A 24,795-nucleotide genomic window follows, 5' to 3' on the forward strand; every position below is an offset into this window, starting at 1 on the left:
AGAACGCCGATATCTTTGATAGAAAAAGAAGAGTGCCTGAGACTTCCGGTTAGAACTTCAAAATAAAGGCATAATCTCTACACGCCTATGCTAGTCAGTCAACTACTATAAATACAGGAAAAACAATGAATTTAGCTGCAAAATGAAACATGTTTTCCCAGAAAAGAAGCTCCAGCACACTTGTACAAAGATGATCTTGCCATAATGTAAATGGTCTAATCTCTACACGCCTATATGCCAGTCAGTCAACTACTAAACATACAGAAAAAAACAATGAATTTAGCTGCAAAATGCAACTTGTTTTCCCCAGAAAGAAGCTCCAGCACACTTGTACAAAGATGATCTTGCCATAATGTAAAAAGTCACTCAAAAAAGGCCCATATCCGGTGCTGGTTTGGAAAGCTCCTCTTCATTTGAAGCAAAAATATTTCTATCCAAAAGAAAGCCGAAACAGCAGCCAGACATTGACAAAAATGAGAAAAGTGATGATACAAAATACAGTGACCTTTTGAATGTCTGTACCCATGACTGGATGACAAAAATCTTGCTCACTTATTAAAGAAATACTATCCCATACTAACCTTACTATCCTCACCCAGTCTTCTTCAGCCTCTTAAAGCTTTCATGAGCAGCTCTAATTGGTGCTCCTGTGAAAAAGGTCAGCTGATTGGGCCGCTGGGTAAGTGCAAGAGGAGAGAAACACACACACACACAGAGGGGATTAAAACAATCTGACTGCTAAAGAGATTCTAAGGAGGGTTAAGAGATTAGAAAGCAACTACTTGCATACACATTAACCTGCAAAATCAAATCTGCAAAACACATCTTTTATTACAAGAGTATGTACAACAATGCAGCAAATATCTTTTGTTTCCAGAAAACAGGAAACTTAACAATGATGGAAGAACAAACAAAAATGGCATTATGAAGAGCTCTTCAACAGTCATGAATGTTTTTGTGTTATTATGTGCAAGTATTCCTTTGCACTTGTTATAATTGCTTGCAGCCACCTCGGAGGGCACTTAAAGTGGTCTTGTGTTGGCATGTGATGACAGGAAAGCATCTTAAATTCTCCTGAATTGACTTCAAAATGCTTTCCTCTCATTTTGTAAACATAGGTGTGTGTTTTACAGGTATGGCCCCCAGCCCAGATACATCTGACAGAGCAGTTTGTCGTCTGTGGCTTCCTGTATGAGGTAGTGGACGTGTCCCTCTATGGACAGAGGTAGACCCAGCACTTTGTTCCTGCTCTTTATTACGCCCTGCAGACGCTGGTCGATGTCACACACGTGGGTTTTCGCCTGGCAGAGAAGAAAGGGGGAAAGATTCAAGACAAAACAGTGACATTTATAGGTTATATTAGACACGCATGCTGCTGTAAATGCATGTAAACATACTTCCAGAGGTAAAATCCAAGAAATGCACACACACCTTTTCATTAACTATCTCTCCTGTCTCGTTGGCCTGAGCTTTAGAAAGTCCTTTGGCTTGTTTGCTCCACTCCACCAGCGGGTCATGAAGGAAAGTCTTAAGCACACTTAGAGGGAAAATTAAAAACATGAAAAAATAAATATGGTCACCTTTTTAAAAAAAAAACACTAACTATATAAGTTTGGGACGGAAAAAAAACAAACACATTACAAATTATTCAGTGAGCATCGTCATCACATATATAACCATGTTTTAAGACTTAAGTGTCAAGTATATTAAAAATCCATTAATTTCAAAATGGTCTTGAATCTACATTTAGTTAATTTATGCTCCTTTCTTAGTACACTTACTCTAACCCCAGGCTACTCTACTCAGTTTTTATTTTATTTCTGTACTCTATTGAAACAAGGTTTGACAGGATTATTCAATAATCATAAAGTGTTAATATTTGTGTACCTCATGAGCGGTTCCCTCTGGTCTCTCATTAGTCTCAGGGTGACCTCACAGGCCTGTCTGAAGAGACCCTCGGTGCCCATGGGCCCCATGGCGTGGACCATGTTCTGGGTCAGACGGAAGGGAACCACCTCAGGCACGTCAAACGTCTCCCCCTAGTGGAGACGGAAAGAAGGAGCATGAGAGAAATGCAGGGAAAGGTGAGAAAACAGAAAGTAGTGCATAAAAACAATTTCTATGATTTTTTTTAATGATTTCTATTGAACGATTTAAAATATATATGACTGCTAATCATTTATATTTTGAGACAAACCTTGTTGAAGAGGCAGTTGAAGTCGACGTGAACACATTCCCCAGTGAAAGAGTCAAAGAGGATGTTTTCTCCGTGGCGATCTCCCAGACCCAGGATGTAGCCCACCATGGACATCACAGCAGTGGAGCGGCAGTACGCAGAGCGACTGCTGTACCTGTAAACACACACAATGAGTGAGATTCCTGAATTTAACCTGATCCTAAATGTAACTTTAAACCGAAACTCGACCATTTTCAAATTCATATTCATCCAAAAACTGCAAAATTTCTAAATCCAGAACTAAAACTGTTCCTTTCAAATGTGGTAACACACACAGACAGACAACAAAATCAGCTTATTAACGCTGCTTTTGAAACATAAATTGTAGGAGAGGAGCAGGTAGGGTCGTACCATGATGTAGGGTCGGGGAAGGTCCGGAGAAACCACTCGTGGAATACAGGAAGGTGCCGAACACAAAGCACCTCCTTGTGGATTCGTAGCTTCTCCTCAAAGGGGGCTGTCTTCGGTAGAATAAGCTTCCTGAGCTCTTTACCTGATAAGTAGATACCTAGAACACACATACAAATATGACCAAATGAAATTGTTTCATAACATTTATTACGCAGACAGTTTGTTTATCTGTACTTCTATTTTTAGGTTTTATGTGGGAGTATACCTCTCTCTTTATACAGCTTGGTGAGAATGTGTCGAAGTCCGGCGGTGTTGTTGACCCATTCGATGATGCCGCACTCCTCATTGAGAGGAATTACGGCGTAGGTGCGGATATGTAGCTCCCTCCGCCTCGACTCAGCATCTTTACGGAGGCACTACACATACAAACACACACAGAAAGCATTTACACACATACTATAAATTCTGCTGACTTTACAGTACAGCAGACTAACAATAAACTACATGTAATGGGATCAATACAACAGCCCTCTAATAAATCACATTTTAGTTGTTTTTTTGTTCAGTTTCTGGTCACACTGTGTAGGGGAAGTGCAGATTGAACTCTACAAAGTGAAGCAAAAGATATCATCCCACCCTGAACTTAATTAACTGGAGGATTACAATTCAGGAGGTGCAAACTATGGAGAAATAAACTGATAAAATTTAAAACACAGAAGACTTAAAAATGTAATACATTTTCCATTTTTTTTCTGTTGTAAAAGCAAAATCTAGATTGTTTGTAAGTATGGAGGTAAATGTGTGTCTGTATATACTTATGTATACATTTATTGTTTATACTGATGCATTCATTTTCTCTTAAGACTTAGTTGATCATATAGCAAACTATGAATTTATGTATTCATTAAATGTTGATAACTTTATTTTTTTTTCTATTTTTAATATGTCCCTTTTTCATTTCTTGGCTATTTTTTTTTTTTTTATAGTTAATGAATAAAAGCTGTATGAATTGCGTTGTACTGGACTGCATAATAAAACATTGACAATTACTAATATTAATTTTTTTCCCACCTCTATTCATATAAATGAAGGGGATCGATTATGACCACTCAATATACAACTATAACTCCAATATACTGAAAGTATTGTACAGGTAGACTTAGTAAACCAATAACTTGTTCATTATGAGTTGAATACCACACACACACCTTGTTGATGAGGCAGTTGAACTCCATGAGTCTGCAGTCCTTCCTCAGGTCGTCTTTAGGTTTACACATCATGGTGTAGCTCCGCCCGTCTGAACCCTTCAGACTGATCTTCTTAGGCTTCTGTAACGAGGCCAAGATCTCCACCTACACACACACACACACACACAAACAAACACACAGGTCAGGGTTTACGAGGCATACACCACTTCAAGATGATTTCTGTGATCAGAAAATCAGATTTTCTTATCTTAGATAATGTTTCTTTATGACTATGATCTTTGTAACCGTGTTTCATGAAACACTTTTTTTCATCAGGCACCTTCCTACTAAAATACTTATGACAACCAGTGGTGGAAGAAGTACACAGATATTTTAATTGAGTAAAAGTAGCAATACTAAATAAAAGTATAAAAGTATCAGCATCAAAAATTGTCCGTTTTATAATAATGTTTATTATATTACTGGATTATTATTACTGATGCATTAATGTGTTCTAGCTACTGGTTAAAACTAATTTTAATTACTTTATACACTGCTGGGTAGCTTCACCTATAATAATATATAATAATGTATTAGATGATTTATATTTTGTATTAATAATCTGAATCTACAAAGTAACTAAAGCTGTCAAATAAATGTACTGGAGTAAAAAGTACAATATTGGAAATGTAGTGGAGTAGAAGTATAAAGTAGCATAAAATGGAAATAATAATAATAAAGTACCTAAAAATTGTACTTTAGAGCAGTACGTGAGTAAATGTACTTAGTTACATTCCACCACTGTTGACAACAACCAACACCCTCTTTGCCTTTCTCTTACTGTGTCTTCAAAGCCATCCAGGTACGCCCAGTGTCCGGGGAAGGCGTCGTGCTGTGTGTTCGCCCCGCCAGTGGAGGGCAGCGTCGGGATGAGGACCGACTGCAGTGGGATCAGGATCTGGCTGAAGGTCGGCTCCTCCACCAGACGTTTCAGCTGCTTGAAGTGAACGCTCATGCTGAGGGTGGTGCTGTTACCATCCACCTGAAGGACACATAAACACAGAAATATATATTCACAGCTACCTTAATAGATCTTCTTTTACTGGCTACTGCAAGCACTCCTGTTCCAGAAGGGGATCAATAACTGTTTACTTGATCTAATCTTGTCTACCAATAAAATGTGTTGATCCATATTCACTTAGGAGGATTTTATAACGAGCTTTTGAAATATGTGAACGACTATATTTTTATGCTGCGGCTCCACACTCCATTGAAACTGATTGTGAAACAACATGCATTCATCAAATGAATAGTACCTTAGAGTATATGCCATGCAACCATAGAAAGAAACTAGTAAATGTTACTTTGTATAAAGCACTATCTTTACAATGTTATTTCTATGCTATGAACACATGCTTTATTACTTTTATAATGAACTTACACATTTGTTATCTTGAGGTAAAAAAAACGAATCTTTTTAAGATTAAGAATTCACAAACTAAAGTTTAGAAAACCTTCTTAAGCCTAAAATTACCAGAGTTTGGAAGTGTACTTTCTATTTTAATATTATGTAATATACTATATAATACTTGTTTATGTATGTGCGTGTGTGTGTGTGAGTGTATACCGGCTTGTTGCAGAGCTCCAGCAGCTTGTCAGTCAGCCTGTTGGCGTCTCCAATGAATTTCTCCAGAGACTGTTTGAGACTAATTGCTTTCTTAAGGATCTGATTACAGCGGTTCATACGCATGGGGTAGGAAGACTGAAATAAAAAAACAAACAGTCAGGAGTGAATGTGAGGTAATACTTTTTTAGAAAAAGCAATTTAATAGTCTGGTGAGTTTATGCAGGTGCTAAAACATCTGGTCGATCAATCACAGTAGAAAGGATTTGTAATGTTTTTAAAAGGGAACTGATCCGTTAAATTACAATTATAGTTAAGGAAAGGAAATAAACACACAAAAGACAGAGTTCACACACACAGTGGCTTACATACAGTGTACTATAGGGAATGGGAATCGGCGGAGCATTCTGGGGCAGAGCTACGGTAGCTGTCATTATCCGTCACCGGTCTATTCATCTGTCATCTGCCAGTCGTTCATCACCAGAAATGTATAAAGTACGTGTAAAAGACAAATGCCCATATAAAGAGAAGCTGACAGAGACAAAGGGGCGATATATTACAAAACTGAAGTTAGTTCATGATATTGATCCTTTACAAGTTAGGAGGACTTTGACAGCTCGCCACCCATTACGGTCACTGATGTGTCTTGTGTCTTACACTTTACCCTCCAAAAATGTCGGACTTGCTGTTGGTGACGTCACATTCCCATTCCCTACATACACTTCTAGTAGATGGCAGATGTGGAAATATGCAGGCATTCAAACAAACAGGGTTTAGGAGTTCTTGACCACACACACACACACGTACCTTGGAGACAGCAGCCATCAGCCACATAGCCTGCTGGGGGTACGCCAGGAACACTTTGGCCACGATGGTCATGAGGACGGTGAAGACCTCGTCGCTGGAGTGGCACACCCTGGAGATGAGCTGGGAGAAGGCGGTCAGGAACTGGTACGGCGCCAAGTTGGCACAGTGCTCGCTCACCACCGCGTTGATTTTCCCCAGCTCCTGTCGCATTTGTCTGTCTGCTCGCCCCGCTGTGGTGGAGAGGGATGTGTGGATGGTATTTGAATATGTTTACATATGTTTTTCTGTCTCTGGTGTTAACAGCTCATTAAAAGTAAATAGGCATAAAGTGGTGGAACTGCTAGAGAGTACGCCAGACACTGGAAGTATCTCATTGCCCCCTGTGGATCTTTATTTCACACTTCCAGTCATTATTGGCCACCCACCTTTCTCACACTCGCACACTTTGGCTCCAAAATCCAACCAGAGAGACAGCATGCGAGGCATGGCCTGGTAGATGTACTGGTTTCCAAACTGCAAGGCTCTGGGAGGGAGACAACCCAGATTTAAATGACTTATGATGAAACTAATGAGTCTACGAAGGAAGTTATAACAGTATTTAATCAGCTTTGCTCATAGACTGAACGGCTGGGTATCAGCAGTAAGAACAATAACTTACTTTCCAAAATATGTGACAATATATCGGATGAGGTTCCCCTGTTTCTCCAGCTTGTTGTCAGTCACCATTGGCATCACTTTGTCGTAGTACTTGGCCAGGTAGAAGTTTCCATCTTCCCATTCAGGCAGAAGGTTGGTAACATCCTAAAAAACACAACAAACACACTTTAAGTCAGGGCTGCAACCGACAATTAGGCTTCATCCGAAATCACATGCTATGCACTACATACCCAATATGTGTACTATCGTTCAACATCAATGTCTTTGACTTCCTGCAGAGTGGTTCATTCCCTCCTATCATAGCTTATTTGGTTGTTTGTTTACCTTGTATGCCTTCATGATGGCATTGGACTCGAAGTTGGCCGTCTCCTCCATGAAGCGTCCCACCAGCAGCATGGCCTTGCCTTTGGTCTGCAGGCTGCGAGGGTCCGTCAGTGGCTGATCGTCAGGGAAACACTGGGTCACGCCCTTCTGCAGGACGATCAGGGCCTCGTGTACATCGCCCTGACGACACACCAACACAGAAGGTTTTATTGATGTTGTTTTCCTTACAAAAATAACTGAAATGTGAATAGGAAAGCACATATGCTAGATGCTGGTTAATGATTTGATATTTTCCAACACGCATCAGCTGACACTACTATGCATTTTAGTGAGAGTTTTAGTAGTAAATCAGGTTCTGAATAGGGTCAGCTTTACACACGAGATGCTGATAGTGTACTTTAAACATGGACATACAAAAAAATTGCTAAAAGGGTTGCCTATACCTTGGTCCAAAGCCACTTGGCCTTCTCGGTGACCAGCTCAGCCAGGAGTGTGTTCTCTGCGTTCAGTAGTGCATTGAAGGCAGTCTGGTGGTGTCCTGCCTTTCTGGCCACGCGGGCACTTTGCAGCCAGCACTCCCCAACCAGCTCCTTGTTCAGAGGCCTGCCGAGAAAACACAGGGCCTGATTTGTGATGTGGCCTGGACATGGATAAAACAGCCACAAAAGCAAATGCTCATAAGCTTGACATCTTAACACAAATGTGTCTACATCCTTACTGTGGTCCCAGGCTGTGCAGGGCCCGACGGAGGGCCAGGACCGGCTCCTTGGCCCTGAAGGAATTCTGGGTCATCTCCAGTCGATCTGACCAATGAGGAGGCAGCTGGCTGAGGCCGGGGGCGGAGCTTTCCCTCTGTTTCTGCAGCTCCGTGTAACTGTGCTCCAACTCGCTGAGCATGTGGAGCCTAAACCAAACACACACATTCACAAGTTATTGCTACTGACAACCAGGAATCAACTACAAAATTACATGCAACTGATTTCAATGCTACACTGACACACACAGACCTGACGATGTACTCATATCCTCTCTGGTAGGTTCCACACTCGTAACTGGCTGCAGACAGAGGGACGACCTGCTCCTTCCTCACCAGCTTCAGCTTCTCATAGAAAATCTGGGCATCCTGCTTCTTAGCTGACAGCAGCAACTGGCCAAGCCGCACACCCCAGGTATTGGACTGACGGTCTGGGGACACAGTGAAAGTGCAAAACTTAGTCATTCAGTTTTATGTGTTAACAAGATATCTATTTCTGCCAATAGACGGTTTAATTCATTGCAGCTTTCAAGTATCGTCTGTGTGTTTTATTACCTGAACTCAAATAATCTTCCAGCAGGTCCCATTTCCCGAGCTTCCAGGCCGCCTCCACCCTGTAGGTGTTCAGCTCCGACTTCCACTGGTGCCTTAATGTATACATATATAGCTAAATTCAGTAGACTTTCACTGACATACGTGTTATCCGAGTATAAAATACAATAGTTCATTAGTTAAGAAACTATCATGAGGTCATGGCACATTATTAACATGAACATAAACCAATGTATTCCTTGTCAACCTACAGTTAAAGTGGATTTAACTTGAATCAAAAAAGCACCTTTAGTGAGAATGACATTGGCCAAAATGTACACTGTGTGTGTGTGTGTGTGTGTGTGTGTGTGTGTGTGTCTCACTTGTTGGCCAGTACTCCATTGACCTGAGTGATGACTGTTGACAGCTGACCCAGGCCGAGCATAGAGGTCATCACACCGTGATAGTGACCAATCTATAAACAAAGGGACAATGACAATAATGAAATAGGGGAAAAAATTACAGAAAGATACAACAATGTTATTATTAATCTTAATATAAGCAATTATTATACTGTATAGTGACCACTTTTCCCTTTCCAGTATTGTTTAATACACTATTGCTCTGAACCTTGCATTACTTTTTATATTTGCTGCTTGCAATGTTGGTGAGCTGAGAACAGAAACTTATTCTAATATGGCGAGATTTTAGAAAGCAAATTTAGAACTTAGCAATTAAATTGAACCTGGAGGACCATGAGATCAATTTAAAGTTATATCTACTTCATCGTGCAGCATTTCATCATAAGAATGTCGCAAAGTAACAAAACTGAAAAGGAATCGCAGCCTATTTCTGGTGTGACATTTAAATGTGAACACCATTTGTATTACAGTATAGACCATTTTCTGGAATACAAATTATAGTATTCATCGTTTGCATACTGCAGCACTGAGTACATTCTACAGTATGTACACACATCATGAAGACTTTTAGGATTTTAAAATGTTTTTAGAGTTTTTTTATTGACGTTTTGTACATTACACTCCAAAAAAAAGAAGTAAAGTAAAGAATGAAAGGCAGAAACAGTAAGGCACTAAAACATGGTACTGTCTGTGTGTGGGTATACCTGGTCTGACTCTAGCTGTATGGCCCGGTCATAGCAGGCGGTTGCGTCTCGGAGCAGGCCGATGCTCTCATGCTCCAGTATCTGTTCCCGTAGCGACGGCTCCTCCCTCCTCAGGGCGTTGACCCCCCTCACTCCATCAGGCTCATGCATGGCAGCGTACAGAGTCTGCAACAGCCAATCATACAAGAATGATTTCAGAGAGCTTGTTTGCAGTCATGTAATACATACCCGCAGACTGGAGCATATTTCATTGCTTTGAACATTTCTGATTATTTTACATCTTTTGTAATATTGTGATTTTGATTTCAGCCATATCGCCTCAACAACACTGTCTACTACAAAGATGAGCTAAAGGTGTAAATCACATGTTAATGAGGTGAGTGGTTTACTATCATCATCTATCAGCATGGATGTATATAAAAAAGAATATTTTAGTCCTCTATAATCAGGGTTTTATACAGCACCAGATATTGTTAGACTTGCACCGTTGCACTTAACAAGACAATGTAGGTCTATATACTCAAACACATGAAGCAGAGTTAGTGTTAAGTGAGGGATAATGTATAGTGAGTGGGCCATTATTGCAAAATCAACCCAGACAGGGTGAGCAGGACACCAACGCAAACGCTTATGACACGGCTACTTACTACAGAAATCACGGCGTTCTTATTTCTTTATAGCAGACCGTTGCTATGTATAACAGACCGTTGCTATGGGCGCATTTCTGATGTCGGACTCTGAAGGATGCAAGAGTCCTGCATCACCCTGTCTGGGTTTATTTCACAACAATGACCAGCTCCATGTACATTATACCTTCTATAAGCCATCATATATTGGTAACATGTTTTCTAAGCAATGAGTATCATGCCAACATATCCCCAAGCAGCTTGTTTTTTATTTTAATCTAAAAGCAGAGGAAATGAGCACACACACTTTAGCAATGAAAACCCTTTAATGAACTTGTTGTCTGACCTGCAGGAAGGTGAGATGGTCCTGGATGTTCTCTTTGTTTTCTAAGATGTACGCTTCAAAGTGCATGAGGGCACGAGTGTACGCTTTGGACCGTAGAGAGGCCTTGGCCAGAACGTCCTGTGGGATACCCTTGAGGAAGGCCACCACGCGCTGGTACTCCCCGCTCTCTGCAATAACACGTTTCAGCTATTTACTTTCAAGTGTGTGTTAATCGTGCAGGTTAGTGAACAACAACAAGGACACATGCATTTACATTCAGTTCATTGAAACTAAGGTGCAAATAAGGTCCAACTGATGCGTTTCAGCATTGCAGTGAAAACCCAGAGATTACAGATTTGTGTGTTGGGTATCACTAACCGTTGTGTTTGGGTTTGGAGTAGAGGATGTGGCGGCTCCACTGTGTGAGGTGAGACATCATGCTGAACACAGTCTGAGTGCTGAGCTGTGATAAGCTGGAGGCCGTCTCCTGATCACGTCCCCCTCCTCGTCCATCACTCGCCGTCAGCACCGCCAACATCTCCTCCGTTACCTGGAGGGAGGTTTGTTATTAACGCCAAAACGAAACAAACCCCCAAAAAAATCTGGATTAACATGTCTTTTGTAAGTGATACATGTGTGTGTCCTCACCTCCTGTTGTTCTGCAGGTGTGCAGCCCAGCAGCATGTAGAGCAGAATATGAGGCAGCAGGTAGATTGTGACCTTGTAGTCGTGTTTGATGATGAAACTGCAGCAGGTGAACACTCTGCTGGCCAGCTCGTGTCTCACCTAAAACACATAAAACCAGTTCCTAAAACCTCCGACTTGAAACACAAAGTTTATGCCGTTGTAGAGACAAATAAATGTGCTTTTCACGTTTTTCATAAAAGATGTGATATTCACAACAAAACACATATAATTGGTTATATTATATGCCTTTAATGCAATTTATTTTTTGTCTTCATCTTCATAAATGACAAAATCGGATTTTTTTTTAAGATTACAGCACACTTGCACAGCAGAAGGATTTATGTTTTGTTTTTGTAATGATTACGTACTTGTACTTGTAATTCCTGTCTTGAATATATAGCGTTTTTCTTGTTTGTTGGTCTCAATGTGCTTGAAACCTGTGCATGTTTTTAGTGAACTATCAGTTGTCATATGACAGTTCGTCAAGAAGAGACTTTCTCACTGTGGATATTTTGATCTCCATTATGATATTCAAAATGTCATAATGTTATTAGGTCCGCTGCGAACAAAGATCTTCGGAAAGAAAGTGTCAGTTCTATAAAATACAAAGTACTGAGTAAGAGAGTAAGAGATGGATACATGATCCATGTAGATGTGTATGTGTTTGGCTCTTCATAAGTGAAAGATAAACCAGCTGACCTTGCTGATGAGGTATCCGGCCCAGGTGGCCGACCAATCAGAGAATTTGCTGCCTCTCTTGCTTAAGTACACTGGCTTCTTCAGTTTAGACCAGTTGACTTCCTTCTGACTGCTTTTATACCTGAAAATAGAGAGAATGGATTTGATCTCTGAATTATGTGAGACCATTAGAAGTGCACTGTATATGCGTATGAGTCTATGTGTGTGTGTGTAAACTTGAATACCTGCTGTTGAGGTGTGGCTCCAGTATTTCTTGAATCTGCTCTGGGAATCTCCTCCACAGACGGCGCCCCGGTGAGTCAGTTCGACCCTCACGACACTCAAAGATGGATAGCAGCTCCTACAGTGCACATGACAGCACCAACACAAACACATTTTACAGACAATACATCTAACTAGAATGAAAGGAGTCTCTGTCTGTCTGTATGACTGTCCTTAGATTGTCTTGACAACCGTTCATGTGATTGACTTCACACTTGGCGGGTGTATTGATCAGACCCCAAGGAAGCGCAGTGTCTAGTGGGAAGTTGTTTGGATGAGCGGTTCTTGAGAAAGCTGCAATCAGCAATACCGGAGGCCAAACAATCGTCCCGTTCCGAGCAGGCACGTTTTGAACGGGCACTGCACCAGTAGCCAAATAAAGAGACAGAAAGGCTAACACTAATTAAAGTGCAAAGTGAGTGCTTGCACAAGTGTGAGTACCTGAATTGCATAAGCAGCAGAGTCCTGTGCTCTCACGTCATCCGCGTAAGCCAGAAATGTTCTGGTCAGCTCAGTCAGCAGGTCGTAGCCGAAGTTGGGATCATCAACTCCACTCTGTTCACAGGAAAATATACTTTTACATTTGGTTTCTGACAGAGATGCTCCATTCTGGGGGGATCTTTTTTCCCTCTGTCAAACCAACAGAACTGTATGTCTCTGAATGCAGACTTTAGGTGCCAAAGCTACAAGCTATATATCTGTACATGTTTTTGAATTCACACAGCTTTGGTCTTGTCCAGCTTACCACGAAGGTGTTGCGGTCGCCATGGGTGAGTGTGTGTGACAGGTCCAGACGTCCCGGATCCACGGCCCCCAGCTCCCCCAGACACTCCCCACAGAGGAGCCTGGCCTCGGGGGACGAGTCCTGGCAGCCCTTCAGCAGCACCGACACCAGGCTGGAGATCACCGGCTCCACCGCCTCACTCGCACAAACCTGCCGCAGCAGCCACTCCTGCAGTCCACAACACAAAAAACACATTTATGGTATCGTTATGGTAACTTTAAGACATGATGACAAGGCACTAACTAATAGAATAGTAGAACATTCTATTATAACCTGCAAACAAGAAGCTTGGACTCCTTTCAGAGGTAGTTGTCTAACAATCTGTGTGTGTGTTTGTGTACCTGCTTGCTGTGCATCATGTCCCTGAGACTGGTCAGCGCATGAATCCTGACGTCAACGTTTTCATGTTGAACGGCTCTCATGGAGAGCTGCAGCGCTGCGGCCAGGTCACTGCTGCTGGCTGTCAGCTGGGTGGAATCAGACAGAGTGTATTACCGTACATTTTCACCTCTGATGCCAACCAATAACCGTCGCCACCATCTGCATCCTTCATTTCCTTCATCATCCTCTTGTCCACACTGACCTTCTTAAAGTTCCGCAGAACAGTGTGGATGTCTTTCAGCTCAGGGTGGTCTGGCAGGAAGTAAATCTCATGGAGGTAGTCGTTGACTTCGTCTCTGTGGGAAATCGACCAAATTAGACCACTGCTATCGGAAGTCTGGAATTAGGTGATGACTTCTTTATTAAAGCTGGGGTAGGCAAACACCCAAGTACTGTTTTTGAGGTTATGAAATGTTGTTTTAACATGAAAATCTACATTTTCATTAAAGCAGGAGCAACTTGGGGTTCAATGTCTTGCTCAAGGACGCTTCAACATGGGGACAGTATGAGCTCTAGATGGAACCGCCAACCTTGTGGTTAAAGGACTACAGCTGCCTCTGCCTTTTTTTATGTTTAACTTTCTGTACAGGCCCAGTTTGGTCAATTTAAAATTTGCTTGTGTGTATGTGTGTTACCTGTTGTCCAGTATCAGAAAGCGGATAATGGCAGCGGTTTCTCTGGGCTGTAGAGGAATCAGGGGCAGGAGTGCAACAATAACATGACTCAGCAGAGGTCCCAAGTGAGCCGGCTCCACGCTCCTCACAAAACACTCCCACGTCCTGTCAACACAGGAGGAAGGAAGAATTAATACAGAGTCAGACGCAGGGGTTTGAGCTAATCACACAGGACTGTGGCATGAATGAGTAGACAAAGAGAGTTGAATATCAAGTATGTAAATTGTCTTTTTTTGTCAGTTTTGGCAGCCATACAGTGGTTCAGCTATCTTTAGCAACCTTCTCCTAAATGTGGCCAGGGAAACTAAATAACAGAAGCAATACACCACAGATAAGCAGTTTCTATGTGACCTGTGTCAGTGTGAGTGTGTGTACTGACTGGCAGCAGAGCAGAGGGAAGTCCTCTCTGTATCGGAGGCTCGTGCGGAGCGTCGTCATCATCTTCACTCTGACAGAGCTGATGTGTTTGGAGCCCATCAGTCGCATTAGAGCCATCACACTCGTCAATGCCTGCACAGAAAACAGGTTGGATGCTTTCATTTACACTATACGAGCTGAGCAGAATGGGAGTGGACAAACAACATTTACCAAATCAGATTTAAAATTGCTGTGAACAATATTGACCTCAAACAGCAGCTCTGTGAACTCTCTTACTGAAACAATACATTCAATATCAAATTAGTAGTGGATCAACACACCAACTTCTTGCGGTCCTTCTCTCCTGCGCTGGAGCTGAGCAGCTGCATGTTGAAGAAGGCGAGAATTCCCAGCAGCTTCGGCTGCAGGTAGTCCGCCTGTCACACAACGACCAAAAAAAGACAAGTGAGGAAAAACAGAATTATTTTTTTGTTTCAAATAATTTCTAATAATATAAAAAATAATGTATTTAAGTTAAGATATGTATTAAATGTTAATATTTTAGCACTTTCATCCCAACTATTGTCCCACTTAGGCTATTACTTACTTTGTTTTTCTTTATCTCATGTAATTTAACCCATGGCAAAGGAAGCTTTTAAGTCTATGTCTGTGAAGTTGTTTTAAGTGTATGCATGTCTGTGAAGCCAAAGACAAATTTCCACGCAAGTGAATGAGGCTACAACTAACAATTGTTTTCATTATCAATTGATTAATTTATAGATTTGTTTTATTAACTCTATAAAATGTGCATCTGCATGTACAGTTTACCAGACTCTAAAAAGATCTCTAAAAAATATTAACAATGATATAAAGTATAATGAATGCACTGTGGTTTGTTTAGAAGCCTTTGAGACTGAGATACATTTTGACCCTGTCTGTTATAATTTCAGGTGAGCACAAAATATTAAATATAAATAAATAAATAATTTAGTTAAAGCACAACGTAAAGCATTAATACTAATAATTAAACTCTGACAGGTACCATGCGTTCTGGGATGGTGATGTCTCGGGGACCCTGGTACGGGTCATCATTGGACGCAAAGGAAGCCAGGATGGCCAGACCATTGAATACCTACATAGAAATGTAAAATACACAGGTGTGAACAATAACTAATGTAAACAACACATGTGAATTCATTACTGACATGTATGCACTCAAGAATATATACTGAAAAAAACAGGGGAACTTGTGTTTATGTGCGTGTGTTGACCTGTTGGTAGTGCTCTCCGAGGCGCAGCAGCAGCTCGTTGTGAAGACCCTGGAAGTCTTGTCTTAACAGAGAGCCCAGTTCAATCTCTGTCTCACTCTGAGAGGAAAACAAATATAAATCAGTCTGGTAATCTGATTATTTACTATGTACAACAGACATTGCTTTATTGATCAGCCTTGTCAGAGAACGGCAACGACCCAACCTTAATATTCATTCTGCCAAAGGTTACTTTTGCCCAAGTGGGTGGACTCTAGTGCTTTAAATCATACAAGATATTAAGTTAATTTGTGTGACGGTGACATTTAATGATGAAATCTGTCCTTTTGTATTATTTATTTACTCTATTGACAATGCCAATGACATATAAATTCATTACTAACGACAACATGGCCACAATGTAAGACTAGTTGTTCTGTTGTCTGTAGCATGAATGTGCAGGTTACAGCTAGGTAAAGTAATATCACTAATACCTGTAGGTAATGGAAAGCCCTCTCTAGCTCCTCTTTAGTGCAGGAACAGACCAGATGGCTGAAGATGTACTTGAAGTTGTTGATCAGGATCTCTCTCCTGTTTGCCTTCAGCTCATTGGCCAGGGTACGGATGAGGGCGGAGCCAGTGGAGCTCGCTTTGGCCGCCAGGTAGGGCAGAAGCACCTGGAGGGTCCTCTACATAAACAAGTATGCATAAGAACATATATGCTCAGAAAAACATATTATACCGTACATAAAACAGTATCACATCCAACATCCAACATCCACTGTGTATACTGTGTACTTTTGTGTAGTTACGGTACATGTTTGACATACAGTGAGGAAGCGGTGGAGGTCTGGGAAATCAAAAGCGTGTGCGATCTGAGCCAGGATGTCCAGGGCCAGCTCTCTCTGATTGGCTGATTCGCTGCCCTGATCCGGTGTGCTCCGCAAGGCCGATGCATGACGCGAATGCAGCGACTCCACCAGGAACTAAACACATAGAAGAAAGAATTAAATTAAAGCCAGCACATCTTTACATCTCTGAATCGCTACACACAGCTCCCTCAAATTACTCTCCACATAAAAATACATGCAATCATGCAGAGACCAAAAAACAAAAGCATTATTATTATAGTATTGTTAATATATCTAATTATTATTCCGAGCATTATGGACCGTCTTAGAGTCTTTAAATTTCTCAATGACCATCCGCTTATTGGAGCAGCATTAAAGATTTCATACCTGACAAATAGGGTTCTTGTACTGACTGAAGAGGGTCTGAAGTTTAAGACCTTTGGCAGTGGCCAGAGCTCTGATCTGAGCGTAAGCAGCTACAGACACCGGGGACGACTTGGACAGCAGACAGTGGAGCAGCCTCAGCAGAGAGAACGACACCAAACTACCCTGAGACGCCCTGACAGGAGAGGAGAGAAATGGACAATTCATCTCTTCATAAATTTCAATTTCACATGATTTAACACAGACTATATATCAATACAAAACAGGCAAGAATGAAAAATGTGATGTACAAGAACGATGACAGGAAACATGCAACATAATAAAACTATACTACATTAAACAACAAGATGAGCAAATGATGACAGTGATTTTGCTAGCCTTCGTGCTTGTGTCATACATAAATGTACTTTTTTGATCCCAGATGTTGAGCAAAAGAAGGTATTTTTGAGTGATCACAACACATCTGATGGTGCTATTCTGGGGTCTTGTATAGAGACAAAGGCCACCTGTACCTGCCAATCTCTCCGGTGGTGAGGATGAGAGTGTTGCGCAGGTCGTCATCTCTGTTGAGTTTAGCCTTGTTGAATGCTTCTTTAAGACGGGCGACCAGGAGCTTGGATAGTGGGAAGAAACACGTAGTAAGTAGTGAAAGTACTTTACACAAGTCATAACCCCCCAAAAAATTTATGAACCAATTATAAATGTAAAACTTTCCTCCTTGATGTTTCACATAGCAGCATATAAAACTGACATGTTTTTCAGTAATCACCTAAATGCATTTTTTAAAACATGTTATGCTCTTTTTCTTTTACAATAATATATTTATAATGACAACGATGGCCTTTAGATGTTTAGACGTTTGAGTGTCACCGCTGGAATTGCTCACCTCACTCAGAGAGCCCTGCTCGGAGTTTCTGGTGGTCTCTGTTAGCAGGAAACGCACCGATTGGCTGAAGCGTGTTCTGACCACTGGATCCGAGTCCTCCATTAGACCAATCAGAGCACAGAGAGCTGCCTGGGAGTCGCTGTCTCCGCCAACCAGATTCACGTGCTGGCAGAGGTGAGGCAGAGCTTCTAGGAAAGCTAAGAAAGTGAAATAAATAAGTGAAATAATACTGCATTTGAAAATAATCCACAGGAGGTTACCAGCAATGTACTGCCTTTCTGCATGTTGTTAAAGCTAATCACACAAAAAAACCCCTCCAAAATACCTTGTTTAACACTACTTGGAGCTTGCTGTTTGAGCAGTGGCAGGAAGGGTCGGACAACACACGCCCTGAGGGATGGAGAAGTGTTCCCAGCATGGTCTGTTGCGAGGCTGAGTTGGTGGCAGAGGATCTCAGGAGGACGAGCGGACTCAGGGTGGGTGTCACTGAGCAGGGAGAGCTCTGATTGGATACAGCTCAGCTGACCGATGATCCTGGCGAGTTCCTTCTTCACCTGCTCCGAACTGTCCTCCAGCCTGGGACTGATGAAAGAAGGTTTAAAACATCTTAAAATAAGCACAAAAAATGACACCAAAGAAAGAGAGAACATTTCCATTTGTAAGCATACTGTTTATAGATATACATGTGCGTACAGCAGAGTAGTGCTGATGAGGTTGTGGTGTGAGTTTCCAAGGTGGTGAAGGAGAAGAGGGAAAGCCCGGACTGCTGCCGCTCTCACCGCCTCATCTGGACTCAGCAACGTCTTGGAAAACACGCACACACGCCACGTCTCACACACACCACGACGCAGAAGGGCCAGCAGTGACACACAGTCCGCCTGGATCTCAGATGCTGGAAACACACAACAAGTTAGAAGTCAATTCAAAGTTTTCACAATGGAAATGTCCTGGTAAAATTATTTTAAATTATTGTATAACAAACTATGGAACCCTTTTTTAATGCCACTTTGAATGAAATTCTATTAAAACCAACTTCAAAATAACAAAAACTGAAGAAAAAAATGGAAATCAATTACTTAGAGTTAGGGATAATTTGACATTACGCTATCCTGATCTGTCTGACGTTAATGCGAGAGGCATTCTGAAAGTTATTTAAAAAATAGATGTTACTAATCATTTTCAGATTTCAAATTGAAATGTCAGAAACAAAACGATTAATAAAATCCTACTTCCCATGTCTGAGCATTTTTAAGACTTTTGAAAGATTGATTTAAGACATTTTAATACCAATTTGGCCTTATTTTTAGCCTTATTTTCAATGCATTTTAAGACTTTTTCAGGATCCGCGGGAACCCCGTCTGAGTTGTGATACAGGAGAAATACTCACAGTAACAGAGGCTGAGTCTGTGAGCCAAAGCGGGCAGCCAGGAGGGGAATCCTGAACTCTTATAGGCTGAGACAGACTTGTTCTCAGACACCCAGGGGAGAGACAGCAGAGCGCACACTCGCCGCTGGAGCCCGTCGTCACTGTGGCTGCTCACTACACACACACACACACACATAGACACCCGGTGATGGAAACAGATGGCGATCAATGAACTGTACTTAAAAGGATGTGCTTTGGGGTTGATTTCTGCCATATATTTTAGAGTAAAGCTTGTTTTTACACTCGTTAATGAGGAATAATGGCAAAAATAACTGACAATATGCTTTAGTTGTGACATACAATAAGTAAATAGTAAATAAATAACACATCAACAAATAAGTAAAATCCACAGGAACGGCATGTATAATGTGGTATATATCCTTACTTGTCAGGTAGAGGATGGAGTCCAGGACCCTGACAGTAGTCTGGACAGCAGACTGAAAGTAGTCCTTGTTTAAGTCGGGTTGAGGACCTCCTTCTAACACTGACTGGCAGCTCTTCAGGGCCCTGCCCAGAGTCTCGGTGGGCACCCAGAGAAGAGGAGAAGGACTGTCAACAAGGAGGCCGAGGGACAAAGAGTGACAGAACAATCTCAGTGAAAGACACAATAATGCAGTCAGCAAAGTAAGAAATTCTTGTTGTCTGTTGAGAGACAAAACATTTAAAAAGTATACTGGAAAGATAGTATTTTTGTGTGTAAGACATGAAAAGAAAAAGATAAAGAAAGAGAGATAGAGTGACAGCAGGTATGAATGTTTATGTATTTATTTATTACCTGGTGGGAGAGGAGCAGAGGGCTGCCAGGTGGAGGATGAGGGCCAGACCCTCCAGAGCAGAGAGAGTCTGTTTGGTTTCAGGGCCGTCAGAGTTCAAAAAGGTCAGCAGCTCCTCCAGCCGACTGTTCACCACAGCCCACACCTCACTGCCAACACGCATGTCCACCTCACTGAAGACACATCATTTAAATAACAAGATGTCTCTACTGTCACTAACAAAGAAAGGCCTGAAAAATGTCTCAAAATAAAATTATAAGAAGGAAAAAATGATAGAGATAGAGATACACATAACTGAGCAGCTACAGCACAGCATTTTTCAACACATTTGTTAAACAAGTGAGAATAATTGTGCCGTCTTCTACACCACTAAACTTGATTAGTGGCCTACTTCTATAACAGGACACAAATGTTTATGAACTCACGCTGCTGACGCTTTTGTTGTTTTGCTGGCTGACTTGATGGCAGATTTGCAGGATTTCTTGGCAGCAGTCTCTCCATCTTCTGACTTCTGCATCACCATAGCAGTCTCCGCCTTCAGTGCGGCTTGGAGAAACCCCTCCGTACACTGTAAAATACAAGTGCCACAGATACTGTTAGGAGGGCGAGAGAGAAAAGATGTGACAAACGTTCCAACAGCAAGAGGGAGAGATTTTTAACGTTAAGAACAGAATCGTACTTCGGCTTGATTTTCTGTTCCAACGGTGCGTGCCAGCGTCCTGCAGACCTCTGTGACTCGCTGCCTTCTTAGCAATGCAGCACTTTCGTAAACTACGGCGACAGACAGCAAGAAGCTGAACAGCAAGCAGAGCGATTCAGTAACCTCTGTCCCCAACTTGACATCTGAACCTCCAAGGGTACAAACACACTCGAACATCTGCGAGAGATAGATGGGCTCAAAGTGTGAGTGAGAGACACCAGACGACTGGAACACACAGCGAGTCAGGTGCAGCAGCTCTCCGTCATACGGATGTTTCTCATCTACGTTTGCTGTGTATGTGTAGGAGTGTGTTTCCAGCAACTGAAGATAGGCCGAGAAGAACTCGTGGCCCTGCATCTCAGGAAACCCTCCCAGCTCCACCAGTCGACTCAGCATCACCATGGAGAGCTTCCTCAGCCTTGTGTTGCCATTGGCCAGGAAAGAACAAGCCGTCTCCCAGGCCACGCTGATGTCATGACGGGAGACAACTCCCCGCAGGGTGTCAGTTACGACACCGATCGTCACGGCAGTCAGCGACTCCAGGGCGGCAGGCGAGGAGAGAACAAGAGGAGAGGGGGTGAGGTATGAGGAGGCACAAACAGAGGAGATACCGAAGCACTCGAGTGTGACAGGCCATCGGCTCTGTGTGTGAATGCCCAAAGTGTGTCCGTTTCCTGCCAGCGTGGCGATATGAGTGTACAGGATGTTGCTGAGGTCCTGGGCCAAACAAATGAGCTCCTGAGTGAGGCGGCTGCAGATGAATGGCGCCCTGGCTCTGAGAGTGTGAAGTAAAGAGCACAACACAGCAGAGGCCCGCCCGTGGATGACGTCACAGTCTGGAGCTGCTGCCACGCGGAGCAAACGCACCGCCACCCACTTACTAAAGTCTGAATCCAGGGAGGAATGAGGAGACATCAGAGGTGGAGGGGGGAAAGAAAAGCACAAAATAATGATATAGATAGGAATAGAATATTTTTGACATTTTTTAATCTTCAAAAAAATTGTTTGAAGAGCATCTACCGTACCAGTACAGCTCTGTGTGGTGTCCGGGTACTCAGCAGGCTGGCAGGCAGGGTTCGCGAACATCAGAGACGAGGATTTGATGATATGTTGCACAAAGTCCAGCAGCATCACACAGGCCGGCTCTGAACTGGACTTCTTATTCAGCCCTAGAGCAACTGGAAGAACACAGACAATAGATTTGATCAACCAACTGGTTCACAACCAGTCAGGAGATCAGGAACCTCCCCCCATGGGTTGCAATTTAAGATCAATCTGAAAAGTCACAGTATGATAAAAGGGTTAGAAGAAAAATAAACACTTTCTGCTCCACAAAATTACATTTTTGTTTTTTTGTGTGTGAAATGCTGCATAGTTTTAATCTTCGAGCCTAAACGAATTACAAAATCTGAGATAATAAATCTGAGAAGCCAAAAAACACTCAAGCTCAGAATCATATGTAATCTACGACAAGAGGTCAGAAATCCACATTTGTTTCACTTTAAGGGGTAACAAGCCAAAAAGGTTGGAAACCATTAACCTCTTTAACTGCATAGAGCCTTTGTCAGGTCAATCAATATAAACACATAATGTGCAGGGGGGTTGTTTAAACTCACAAAGCTTTATTTCAAATGCTAGTCGAGGGATTTGGGAGACCTAAAACAGAGGTACAAAGTGGCCAGATAGATGGCACAACCCCAAGCTGGGCTAGAATAATATGAGGAGTCAGATTGTTCAATTTATGATTTTTCATTACCAAATATTGTGGCCTAAATTGAACTTCAGGGAGAGCCCAGGCCAAAACAACAAACAAACAAACCAAACAGGTAGCTAAGAGTGTGTATCATTGTACCTTATACAGCATGCTAGGATGGTCATCCCTCACTCTGCGGAGGTTACAACACTGGTACATTTTAGTCTATAAGATCATCTCTGGCAAACTTCCGACTTACTTAAGTAATTCTGTAATTCTCAACAACAGTTACAATCTAAGGTCACATAAATGGCTTCAGTTTAAAGTGCCTTCTATCAGTACAGAAGCTGGCAAAACAAGCCGGTTCCACTACGGTCCTTGGTCCTGGAACGATCTGCAGGCCAAGCTTTAACTTGAGACCCGTACCTCTTTTAATGATTTTAAACATAGAATAAAGGAAGTGGTCACTGCAAGCTGCAGTTGTTTCAATTAAATAGCAAACACATGATCAACATGCTGCATTGTTAATGCACTGTATAATGATGTAATGTATTTTGTCGTACCTATTGTTGCTGTTGTGATTCAATGTTGTCTTTATTTGTTGGATGCTGCTATTTGACCCTGTCTTTGCTAGGTCTCACTTGTAAAAGAGGTTTTAATATCAAGGCGACTTCCTAGTTAAATAAAAGTTATATTATATTATGTAGGGATCAGGGAATGAAGTTAGCACCTGACAAACAAAGGGTGAATGTTACCTGTGGCAGGTAAACATGTCAGATTACCTGCCACCCTGGCAGATAGGTTTTCCTTATATTAAAAAATATTATTTTTTAAAAGCAATTCCTGAATTAAAAATGGTCAGGGATTAAGGTTACATTATACATTTATATTGTCTGGTACCACTGACTCAGTGTTTACAATTCTAAAGTTCATCAGCCACAGATGCAGTGCACATTTGTGGCAAGAGGAAATTAGACATAAGGGAAAGTAAACAGTAGTTACAGTACAACATCTGGCAGTCTCCACTAACAATTAAAGCTTTTATAGCTTTAACAAGCTGTTATTTACTACTGTACTGTCCTGTACTGTCGGGTGTTTCTGTAATTGAGTCCACCTCCCCCTCTATAATGTGCTGGAGACTTACCGACGTCCACATCTGTCAGTATCCTGTCAATGAACTGACAGAGGATCTGTCGAGGTTTCTGCACCGCCTGCTCGTACTCAGCCGCGCTGGCACTGAAATATAACAACACGGTGTAACGTTATTTATGGAAACATGAAGTACAACGAAGGTTTTCCATTAACTTAACTTAAGTGAGTTGTGCTTTGACATTGGGTTAGTTAGCTTAGCCACCTTTAGCTGTCACTGACCTGGCTAGCTCCTGAAGAGCCGGAATCATCGCAGACATCTCCAGTCCCTCCATGTTTACAGCCGCTTAGTGTGTCGCTACTTTAACAAACAACCTCTTTAAAGAATAAATATTAAATTAGTGAGGTTATTTTAACCAGAGCACGTCTACATGTCCTCTCCATCTCATGGTGGTCCATCCTTCAAGTCATGTGTTTCGAAAACTTTCGCTCCAAAATGACGTGTTTTGTTTTGGTACGGCAGTCACCGAGGGTCAAAACACCTGAATATAAACGCGAACTGCAAAATGCGCCCCCTGGCGACGTGTTTGTTAACGTACTTTACCATAAAAAGTAAATACAGTATATTGAATAAACTATTAATACCACTGTGTAAACACTCTATTATAAGTAAAAGTAATCTATTCAAAAGTAAAAAAAAAATATATTTATATCAAAATATACTTAAAGTATTAAAACTAAAAGTACTCTGCAGAATGGCACATTTCAGTTCTCATTAAAGGTCCCATATCGTGCTCATTTTCAGGTTCATACTTGTATTTTTTGTTTCTACTATAACATGTTTAAATGCTGCAATATAAAAAAAACCCTTTATTTTCCTCATCCTGTATGCATGAATATACCTGTATTCACCCTCTGTCTGAAACGCTCCGTTTTAGTGCATTTCAACGGAATTGCGTTGCTAGGCAAGAGTTTGGGTCCATGTTTACTTCCTGTCAGCTGATGTCATTCACATACACTGCAACAGGATATAAACGGGGACACATTTAGAATGTTTACGTTTAAAACTGTGAAATGGTCTAAATATTGTAGATTTGTGACATCACAAATGGACAGAAATCCAAACGGCTTGTTTCAAACACACAATTTCTGAATATGGACTGTGTGTATATCTCTGTAGATTAAGCGTTACAATACTTTCACAGTATTTATATAGAACTTAAACCTGCTTTATAGTATAAAATCCATGGAAATGTCACTACAATATGGGACCTTTAAAGTATTAAAAGTAAAAGTACTCACTGTGCACAGCATGGCACATTTCAGTTAATATTCTATTAATGAATTATATTTGC

General features: G+C 41.6%; 1 protein-coding gene across 1 annotated transcript; it reads right to left on the reverse strand.

Moving 5' to 3' along the window:
* Nucleotides 1-809: 809 nt before the first annotated feature.
* Nucleotides 810-23,775, reverse strand: atr (ATR serine/threonine kinase). The gene is made up of 48 exons (XM_037746388.1): nt 23,723-23,775; nt 23,496-23,587; nt 21,684-21,836; nt 20,638-21,545; nt 20,384-20,526; nt 19,961-20,131; nt 19,571-19,734; nt 19,147-19,299; nt 18,453-18,651; nt 18,085-18,341; nt 17,760-17,956; nt 17,386-17,486; nt 16,877-17,048; nt 16,469-16,624; nt 16,133-16,327; nt 15,663-15,758; nt 15,434-15,523; nt 14,733-14,828; nt 14,414-14,544; nt 13,996-14,139; nt 13,563-13,656; nt 13,321-13,446; nt 12,941-13,147; nt 12,637-12,750; nt 12,159-12,274; nt 11,935-12,055; nt 11,197-11,334; nt 10,927-11,098; nt 10,570-10,736; nt 9,598-9,762; nt 8,855-8,946; nt 8,496-8,587; nt 8,194-8,371; nt 7,905-8,090; nt 7,630-7,789; nt 7,187-7,366; nt 6,864-7,006; nt 6,631-6,728; nt 6,206-6,435; nt 5,402-5,536; nt 4,616-4,816; nt 3,796-3,939; nt 2,853-3,003; nt 2,588-2,744; nt 2,198-2,351; nt 1,888-2,039; nt 1,432-1,537; nt 810-1,301 (listed from the first exon to the last, which is right to left on the reverse strand). Exons 1-48 carry the CDS (start codon nt 23,773-23,775, stop codon nt 1,128-1,130), a joined length of 7,824 nt encoding a protein of 2,607 aa, XP_037602316.1. The 3' UTR covers nt 810-1,127.
* Between the last annotated feature and the right edge of the window lie 1,020 nt (nt 23,776-24,795).

The sequence above is a fragment of the Sebastes umbrosus genome, chromosome 16, assembly GCF_015220745.1.
Source record: "Sebastes umbrosus isolate fSebUmb1 chromosome 16, fSebUmb1.pri, whole genome shotgun sequence".
Lineage (NCBI taxonomy): Eukaryota > Metazoa > Chordata > Actinopteri > Perciformes > Sebastidae > Sebastes > Sebastes umbrosus.